This window comes from Myripristis murdjan, chromosome 5, assembly GCF_902150065.1.
Source record: "Myripristis murdjan chromosome 5, fMyrMur1.1, whole genome shotgun sequence".
Classification (NCBI taxonomy): Eukaryota; Metazoa; Chordata; class Actinopteri; order Holocentriformes; family Holocentridae; genus Myripristis; species Myripristis murdjan.
Window position 1 is genome coordinate 22,860,515 of NC_043984.1, and position 10,866 is coordinate 22,871,380.

Below are 10,866 nucleotides of genomic sequence, written 5' to 3' on the forward strand. Positions count from 1 at the left end.
CTATCTTCACTGTATCAAAGATTATAGATTAGGTGTTGCTCTCAAAAAAGTACTGGCCACCCATGCTTTAATTGGTTTTTCTGCTAGGTGAACTTTGACCCAGTGCTTGTTGGCAGTCACGGCTCACCCTGCCTGACCCCCAAAATCCAATCAGCTCCTTGCAAATGTACCTAATAGCATTAATAAAACATTATTTATACAAACTGGTACAGATGCACCGATGTGTCTAGTTGGAGACATTAGAAATTGTTTCTTCCTTTTCAATGCAATATAACCATTATTAAATGTAACTCTGTAAAAATGAGTGTGTTGCTATAGTGACAGGTTTAACAGTTATAATACTTAGAGGAAATCTATTTCAATACCTAGGAGCTCTTATATTAACAGATGAGTCAGCCCTTTGTTTAATCTGAATTACAGACCAACGAAGAGTCCAAAGTTCAATGACATCAGAAGCCTAAATGCAACATAAAGACTTGGCAACACAGAATTCTGATTAATGAGGATGTGGCCCTGTTGCACTGGCTGCAAAGAGGCCTCAGCATCAGGACATCCACCAGTCTGGTACACGCTGAGGTAGCTGAGCTTACTGATAATCAATAGCACCACTCAATTGCTCTCTACCCAGACATCTGAGGTGCTCCTCAACTGATTGACCTACTTTTCAGTATAAAAACCAAACAGCCTCTCCCAGCCTCACTCTCACCAGGAGGAAGAAATCCCAGTTGTGGAAAGGCCTGGCAAGTGACTGTGGGCCACAGATAAGAGAACTGCCTTACATTATTTGGATTGACTGGACATATTAGACAGTGGAATGGAGAGAGGATGGCTGACTTCATGTTGATTGTGATTAGCAGGAGAGGAATGAAGGACAGAGGAAAACGCTGTGGCCAGACATTATGGCCATAGGATCGAAGCTTCTGCCTTGCTTCACACCGATCATGCCATCTGCCTTTATTTCTCTCTGGGAGCCAAGTGGTTGACTGATGAGCCGTGTAGGAGTGTAAACTTGAGCTCAAGAAAAACCTCAGGTTGGATTTTGGTCCCAAACCATTTTCCACCACTTTTTAAACAAGCTGCCTTTTTGCAGAACTGTCAAACTGTGTCATTCATATTCTATTTCTGACGTAAGTGTACCTCCTTTTGGCCAAGCTTCCCACAAAACAGATGCGCTGAAAATGACACAGTTTTTAAGATCATGTATAGTGAGAAATGGTAACACACTGACAGTAATATCCCAAGAACTGGGTGACTATGGTTGCAAAAAACACCAGTTGGCCATGAAATATTCTATATTCCAAATTCAAATCAAAAGCAATGCACCACCACACAAATTCCCCGCATAGTGTAAGAGACAGGTTCACGCACAATGATTTGCCATAATTTTATTCACTGAAAAACTACAGGCCATAACAAGTTCAAAACATATATAAGTTCAAAATGTATTTTTATGGCATTGTGGTTTATGTTTGCAACATTTGCAGTTCTTTTTTCTTTCTGTATCACCCCACGCCAACTTCATTGCTCCACATATCTAGTCTGCTAGAAATCCTCAGCGGAAAACCAACAACACCCTCACCACCACCACCCCAATATCCACCAACCCTTCTCCAGTCACCACTGGCTTTGATAATGATAGGCTGTCAAACTCAGAGGGTGTACCCTGAGGTAACAGCCCAGAGGAAACAGCACTCATCACTGCATGGAGACTTTGGAGAATGTATGACAATAGGGGAATAATGGAGAAGACCCAACACAAAGTCTATTCTATTGAATAACAATGTGACCTACCCAACATCTGTGCATGAGACTCAAAACAAACAATTTTTTTTAGCATCTGTGATGCCTTTAACTGTTAGATGAGGAATTTCAATGTGACAGAATGATTTATTACTGTTGATTCTTTATGCATTAATAGTGTCATACAGAATTCAGAATACAGAATTGCAGTGCACAAAGGGAAGAAAAGGATAAGGGGTTAGGGAGGAAAACCTTTTTTTTTTTTAATCACCATCCTTTCCATCCTCATTTTGAATCTCAATCATGATCTTTACAAATCTTGCTCTGTATCTATTCACCACTGCCTACTAATAAAGTGGAGTTGCATGGGGGGGTGAGGGTCTTTATTATGATTAGAGTACAATAAACCTGTTGGGTGGTGCATGACAGTAGAGTGGGAGCAAATACATAAATGTATCAGGTTCAAACATAATTTTCATATGATTATATTAAACCTTCAGTAAAGTTTTTTTCTGTTGCCAGTGTATTTCAGTTCAATGGATGGATGGATGGATGGATGGGTAGCATTTATTTAGTGTTATTAAGTGTGAATTTACAAAATCTATGTTTCTCTGAGGTGAATTTTCTTCCACTCTCATACACCCACAGCCACACAGAACAGCAGTGATCCTTATCTTCCCTTTTTTTCTGCTTCACGTATCTGCACCACTAATCTGCATTTCTGTCCCCCTCTTCAACACATATAAGTATGGGTGTGCACATGCACACAGTGTCAAGTGAAATCATCTCCAGAGATGTGGGGGGTCTACAGAGGGGTACCACGGAGCACTTTCAAAATAAGACTCGTTATTTAGCTGAATGGTGCCTAATTGCACATCACTGAGGCGTGTAACTCCAGCCCCCACATGATTACAGTTGTGAATTGTTCCAAAACTATGAAGGGTTTAGGGGTGAGAAACACTTGGCTAACCTTCCTCTGTACCTCTAAACTCATTCTCCGCCATTTGCTACAGAGCACAGCCAAGCAAACAGGGGTGTTCATTCAGTAAATTGAAACATTCCACTTCCTTGCCAGGGCATGGTTCTTTTACATTTAAGCTGAGAGATGCAGCAGTGAGCCTCTCTGAACGTCAGAAGCCCCATCAATAATGCACACACAGCTTGTTATAGCTCAGACTCACTCTGCCTCGATGGCTCACCAACCTAAAACCCAGCATCAAAGACCAGAAAAGAGTGTTTGTGTGTGTGCTGGTGGTGGGAGTGGGGGGGCACACATGCAAGGAGAGGAGTGCATATGTCTGAGAGAGGCAAGGCGTTGAAAGCGCAGTCTTGACTTGAAAGAGGAGGGAGTGACTGTTTATCCCACTGAACAGGATCAAGGCTCATTTGGAGCTTATTTTCCTTTTTTTCCTGGAGTACTTTCTGAAAGGGAAATGGCTTTGCACTTAGAGAGAGACCTGGACTAAGATTGAGGTCAGGGTATCAGGGCACTATGTGAATGTGATGTAAACCTTTAAATCTTTAACATCCAGTACTTTGTACAGACCACAGGAGGAGGGGCGGAGGGGGGGGCTTTCAGTGCTGCACTGGTATTGGAAGCATGCAGTGGTAAGGGCACAGTAGGCTTTAGTGTAAAATAGCCCTCCAGTTTACCTGAAGAAAAAAATGTGTTCAAATATGTGCAAATAAACAAACATCACTAAATATTGTTTACCTGTCCCTCTAGAGAAAGCACATTGACTAGGAAACAAGTATGTCTTGTATGTACACACACACACACACACACACACACACACACACACACACACTTCAGTTCCAATTCCATGCATCCAACATTGGGTAATTCTGCCTTCAGACATACTCTATTACATCAAAATGATAAAAAAAGAAAATAATAATAATAACATTAAGAATAAGAATAATGAGCTAATATGAGCACCGTCGTCCTTGCAGATTTTCCCCCTTTGGTTCCAAAGAAAAACGGCAACGTAAAATGTAATTTTTTTTTAAATCAAATCTTTGGATCTACAGATGTCATCAGTGGCTTTTATCAGTTCCCTACTTCAGACGAGGGCACAAATCGTAAATGCACTCCACAAATCAAAAGATGCGAAGCTTAGCCTATGTTTGATTATTATAACGACGCTGACTAGAAAAGTTTGCTACAAGGAGGACCGGATTCACTGCATATACTAAAAAAACCGTACAGATCACAGCCAAGCTCTCTGCCCACACCCAAAACCTGAGGCTTCTCCTTTAAACACGGTCATACGAAACGAGTGTCATGCGCCTTTTTCCAGCGATCTGGAGACGCTGTGTCCACTGGATTTTGATAGTCTTCTCTCTCGCATAGTGGTCAGTGTTGAAACATACGGACTGAACAAACGCAAACGCCACAGAAAGGGTGGGGCCAGCAGAACTTTTTGTAGTATGCAGCCTGCGCAGTCCTAACTTTCCTGACCGACGATTGCGCACGCGGACGCAGCCACTCACCTGCAGGAGACGGTGATTTCTACTTTGGTGGCGGGAATGTTGCCCGTGATCGGGTCGAACTCGTACACAGATGCCATGTCCTCCAGCTTGTCCATGACGTCCCCCTCCATCAGCTCCAGCGCCAGAGCTCGGGGCGGCTCGGGTCGGATCCGAGAGTCACACAGCCTGGTCCCGATGGAGCGCGTCGTGTCCCCGGTGACTCCAGAGACCAGATCAGAGACCAGACGGCCTCCGGTCCGACCGGGTGAGGCAGCCACTTCACAAATCTTGGAGATGGGGAGGGAGGGATGGAGGCTGGCAACGTGTGGACACTGGCACCCGCAAAAGCGCACTTGGCTAACTGCCCATGCAGCGTGAAATGCGGGGACACTATCTGATCTTAATGTTGCGCCCTCGCCGAGCGGCAGCACATCGCACGGACTGGTGAACAGCTCTCCCTGCGCCTTGTCTTCAGTCTCTGCACACAGCAGACCGTGTGGAGAGAAAAGACCAGATACACTCAAACCCACCCATCCTCCTCCCACTCGAAATTACGCTCAAGCGTTGGCAACCCTGCCCAAGCCCCAGCGCTGTCCGTCCTCCTGCAACAGCCTCTGTATCATTCACCACTTGAGTGTTTAGCCTTTATTATGTCATGATTAAAATAACGCGCTAATATTAACCATTAAGAGTTTACTGGGGGAGTGGAGTGAAGAACTGTGTGGTGTCCGCGCTAATGGTGAACAACGACAAGCCCATCATGAAGATAGAGAACACAGTTTGCTGTAAAGGCTTTAAAGAAACTTACTCCATTTGCTTAAGTACTTTTTATTACCAACACATCTGAGACACAAGTGAGAGAAAATTGCTACATGCGGTAGTACAGAAGAGCGGATTTTTTTTCTTTCAGCACCACGGGAGTGAACAGCTCCCACTGCTATAGCGCGAGCCATTCAGCTCAATAATGATAAGAAACTAGGAGGAAAAACTACTATCTATGAATGGCTTTAACTTTTAATCTGAAATTAGCACTTCACTCAATGATAATACCATCTGAGTAGACTCTGTACTCTGAACAAAGATATTACATCAAAACTCCGTATATGGCTCTATACGTTATATTTAACTCTCTCGTCACTGTTGACTGGAATTCAGTCAGCTAAGGTGAAGGAGGCATGGGCATGATGTTTTAATACATGCTTTTATCCGTTACAATGTGTGTGGCTCACTGATTTAAGATCAATATTAATTATAGGGAGAGAATTATATAGCGATTTAATGGCCACCATCCATCGTTAGTCTATTGTTTGGTGCTAAGGCTTGCCCGATAAACCTTATTGTAATGAATATGCAAAACTGGCTACAACTGCCTGCCAAGAAAGTGATGGGTTTGTCAGTTTTTGGCGAACCGCGGTGCTTAAATTCATGCAATCTATGTCATCCTCTCTCCGCTGCCTCTCTGTTCATCTCACTCTCTTTGTCATTCTCTCTCTCTCTCTCTCTCTCTCTCTCTCTCTCTGTCCCTCTCTTTCTCACACATACACACACAGATAGCCTACACACACACACACACACACACACACACACACACACACACAAAACACTCACACTTATGAGCAAGCAACTGTTTTCCTCAAAGTTCTTAGTTAGGTACCCGATTACATCAGGGAGGACATCTCTTCTCACTAACTTAGAAAACAACAGTTGGCACTAACTTTGCGAAAACAAGGACATCATCTCCGGATTTCCAGGCTCATCATGTCTGTTTTGGCTTTTCTGCACTGTCTATCCGTCTGTCTCTCTGTCTGTCTCTCTCTCTCACTCACTCTCACACACACACACACACACACACACACACACAGCTCTAAAACATTTTCCTACTTAAATGAGTCTACCAGCACATAGCTCTTCCTGCATAGAGCACCCAACGTCTGGATTCTGGAAATCAATTTATGTCGGCACAGGACATGCTTCTGCCCACACAGCCCTCCAGCTTAGCAGCCTAAACACAAACACACACACAGACACACACACACACACACACACATACTCATAACACATACTCGCAAATGTGCACACATTATTTTCACATATGCAGCTGAACTGAACTACCCATTAACACACAGATAAGGAGGCACACACATACACACCCCTTCCCTTATGAGTCATGTCTTTTAAGGGTATGCTAGTTAGTGTGGGTGAGTACGTTATTGCAGATGTGCCAAAGAGTGGGTTGGCAAGAGCAGGACCAGAGGGCAAAATGGAGGAAGGGGAGGAACAAGACCTTCATAACTGCTATTATACCTCAAGTAATGATCTTTGGTATCAGCAATACAACCGTGTAACAGCCAATGTTTTTCCACAATCCCAAAGACTACAATTCCATATATCAAATTTTATTTTTAAGTGTTCAGAAAATCTTTTTATACCTATTTGTCACTTATCTGAAAAGAAGGGGTCCTTCAGGGGGACTGATATTGAAACTGAGTGGTTTTTTGGCACTTTTAAAATGTTATTCTGTATGCTTGTAACATCATTCTGGAGTTTTTCTTTTTCTTTTTGTCATGGTTTCTGTGCATGGTGTGTTGCAGTCATCATTCACAACAAAATTTGACTCAGAGTGTGTAAGACTCAAGGCTAAGTCAGTTTTTTATGAAAGTCCACGGCTGTCAGAGGTCATTTTTACACTTTTAGTTTTGAAGACTCTGCCAGAGTCAAATCACTTGTATGAGCGAAGAAACAACTCTCAACTCAACACTTACTAACTCAAAATAATTGTTGCAGAAACATCAGTGCTTGAAAGTTTTCTGTGTTGAAATGTTTGCTGTTTACACTAGTTAGATTCTGTTCTTTCACACATGAAAAAGCCATTGAAGGCTAGATGCTTTTCTCAGGCAGTATGCTTTCCACTCAGCCCAAATAGAAAGCCATAGCTGATGGGCCCTTGGCTATTTTCTCATTCTTTCTGATAATGCTGTCCATGGATGCATGAAAAATTGCATGTAAACCATATACTTCAACAGCAAGTAGTCATAGTAAAAAAAAAAAAGTAACAGAACTGATTGAAAGGATTTTTATACTTTGACAGTGATGGATTCACACTCCACTGACTTGCACCAGTATTGCTTATAAAAGCGAAAAGTACACTGATGCCAGTTCCACAGGAATAAATATTTTCGAACACCCTAAATTCAGGCTTGATTAGTGATCAATAGCAAATGCTTCTGAAATCCTGGATCCTTAAAGTGCTATTTCCATCCAATTATAACAGACCAGGAGGTGGTCAATGCTTTGTACTGCTGTTGACATTAATAACACCATGGGGGATTCAAAATGTCCCTTTCCCTCCTTCTCTGTCCTATTCTTTCAGCTTCCTGCAGTTTCTCAAGCACTAATTACTGTGTTTATTCTTACTTGCGTCATGCTGTCCAAAAATATCGTCTTTCTGGAAGCAATTATGCAAAAACAGACAACTGCCCTGTTGAGCAAGTGAAGCCCCTTACAACAAAATATGTCAGCAGTGTTTTCAATAATTCGGAATAAAAATGCTCATTCCTAAAAGACGTATTCTACATTTGCCCCAGTTATACAGTAGTGTTTGAATTATTTTAGAGGGAAAACATGACAGAATAATCTAATACTAATGACGCATCTGGCATTTCAGATGTCCATCCATACGTCATTGCGAAATACAGGAAAATGACCACTAATACCAGCTATCTGGGTTTGTATTTTTAACCAGCCTGCAGTAGCCAAAGTTGCATGTGACAAAAGTAAGATGTTAACTCCTCAAACCTAAAATCCTTCTTCTTTGTTGCTGGTGATGGTGATGGTAGTGAGGAGGTTCAGCCTTGTGTGATGAGTCCAGTTCTCTCTGGACAGAATACTGTAGCCTATTTCACTAGAGAGAAAAATAAACCTAAAATACCATAACACTTCCAGCACAGCTACTGTGGAGTTGTAGGAGAAAACTATTTGAGCTGTCTAAATCATCAACAGTAAACCTCAGACTCACCATTTCTTACTGACAATCAGCAAGCAGAAACTTGCTAACTCGTTTCTTAGATTAATGATGTCATAAACCCAACGAACCAATCCCACAACTGACTGGATGGTGCTTTCCATATGATAAGTATATGCTCTGCTGGTCACGGTCCTGATGCTGGTCATGTTTTATTACCAAAAAACCAATGTGACCAATGTGATATATAGATCACCAAATATGATTAAAAGTTATGAGCTGATATGTGACAAAGCATTCTCATTCCCAGGCCGTAAAATATTGACATTTTTTCACACCCCTTCGCATCTGATACCGACGCCAGAAGCAACATTTAACACTGGGATGAGATGCATGAGGCTCATTGTTACGCTTGGGGAGAACTGGCTGTGTGTGAGCAGGAAAAGAGGTGGGTAGGGACTATTTGCATATTCATAGACCCTCACATTCTTAATGAGGACAGGTTTTTTTGCAATTTAGTCATTTTTTCATGGAAAAAACTTTTTAAGTTGAACAGAGGTGATTTGTAGGGGTTTAATGAATGGCTGGAAATTAACTAAGCTTGTTTGAAGCAACTGGATTTAAAGGAAGAAATCTTGTTGGTTGATGAATTCTTTATAATACATTTAAGCTTGACCACATGTAGTGCTCACTCCAGATGTGGGAGCTAACAGAAGCATAGTTAACTGTTTGTAAGTGCATAATAAAGGATTTACTAAGCTTAATGAGCATTGCTTTTGCTTTATATCTGATAGCTGCACACAAGCTTAGTTAAGTATTAATAAGTGCATACCTTTTGTTTTTACCCTACACGTCTGCTCAACAGTGCAAAAATAGCTCAGGCAGGCTAAGAGCAGAGAAAAGGAAAGAGTGGTCTTGAGGCTCAGTTTTACTGAGAGCTCTGAAGGATGATTGGCCAGTTCAAAATCCGAGGGAGCCAATGAGAAACATGACCAGACTGCACAGGTGGGACAAATCAGGTCATTGGCACCTGCAACAAAACAGGAGACACATCAATCCCTTGACCCCTGCCTGGCATGTAAACACTGTTACTAAATTAATGACATTTTTAACTTTAATAAAGCAACAAAAAGTGAAGGTTTAGTCATAAGACAATAGGTAAGTTAACTAAACTTAATAAATGTGTTTGTAATGCTACTAGAAATAATTATAAGACACTCATAAGGATTTTATTAATGTCCATAAACAGTCTATAAACAGGTTTCTTAGAAGTGCTTATAAATGTTTTATGATCTAACAATAAACACGTTTATGATGCTATAGTTGATACACTTATATAGTCTTATTAACACTTGTTAATGTTAATAAACATCTTATAAAGGACTTATAATGGCCTTATTACGGATTAACTAATTTATTGAAAGACCTTAATATAAAGTGTTACTGAAATTCCAATTTCTCCTCCAACAGAAAACTCAATGGACCGTGATACAATGAAGACAAGTTGTACTTCAGGTAAGTGGGGTGACTCTCACTTTTTCACAACACGAAAATCTTTCAGCCTGCTTTCCTATTATTCGCTCCACCAACACCTGAAAGCAACAATTTCCCATCTAGAGGTTGCCAAAGTCATTCAAAGTGAAGATCACTTTATTTTCCCAAACTGAGGAAACTCATGTTCATGGTGCCTGAATGGAGAGACACAACAAAGATTAGAAATTATAAAAACTATACATAGAGGGATAAGTAAAAACATATGTAAACATGATACAAGAAATTAAAGTATATGCAATGGGCTGCTTTTATAAATAAATAAGGCTGCATTCTAGAAAACTAGAATAAACTAGAGAAGAAGTAAAAGAAGTTCAGGCAAATTGAAAGAAAGTCATTGCACTTAAATAAATGGCAACAATTCATCGCAATATAACTCATGAAATTTGTTGTACATTATAAATTGATTTCATTCATGTGAAAACAGCCAGTGAACACGCTTGACACCCTAGTTTCTTTTGAGCAAATGGGATGAAACTACAGTGTCTCAATTAGCAGGACTTGGATGCTTTTCTCTGTTGAAGTCCTATTTCATTATTTATACTAATAGGAGGGCTGTATTTTCACATAAGATCTTGTTTGGTGCAGCTTTAAAAACACCAAGGCAAGTTCAGTCACAGTCAAGCTGGCTTTGAGTCGGCCACTGAGGCATTGTGTTTCTCTCTGCTGGCTGCAGAGGCAAGCAGGTACAGCCCCTGTGCACTGGAGATGTAGGGGTTCCACAAACCTCAGTTCAAAGGGGCCATGTGTTCTCTCCCAGGGTGTAATCCGACTCTGCGGCCCAGTGGTCTAATCCAAAACCGACCCCCCGAGATGGCCAACATCCCAGAGAGACCCTTTTATGCATGATTACCCTGAGACACAAGAACAAACACACAGGCAGAAAACCAGCCAGACATACACACACATGCGCGCGCGCGCACACACACACACACACACACACACACACATATTTGTACTTCTGTCTTTGTGAGGACATTATATTGACTTCCATTCATATTTTATAGCCTTCTACAAGCTTTTCCTCAATCTTAACCATAACCAGTGCATGCCCAACCCAAACCCTTACCCTAAACTTATTTTTAACCTAATTCTAATCTTAACCAATAAGCCAGTATATGCCTTTGTAGGGGGGACATTTC

General features: G+C 41.3%; 1 protein-coding gene across 3 annotated transcripts in view; it reads right to left on the reverse strand.

Annotated features, from left to right (window-relative positions):
- Positions 1-4,343, reverse strand: part of cpne5b (copine Vb) — a 129,081-nt gene extending 124,738 nt beyond the window's left edge. For all 3 annotated transcript variants that reach the window (XM_030051460.1, XM_030051461.1, XM_030051459.1), the window contains exon 1: positions 4,234-4,343. In XM_030051460.1, coding sequence (XP_029907320.1) covers positions 4,234-4,343 — 110 coding nt within the window. The remainder of the gene's footprint in view (positions 1-4,233) is intronic.
- Between the last annotated feature and the right edge of the window lie 6,523 nt (positions 4,344-10,866).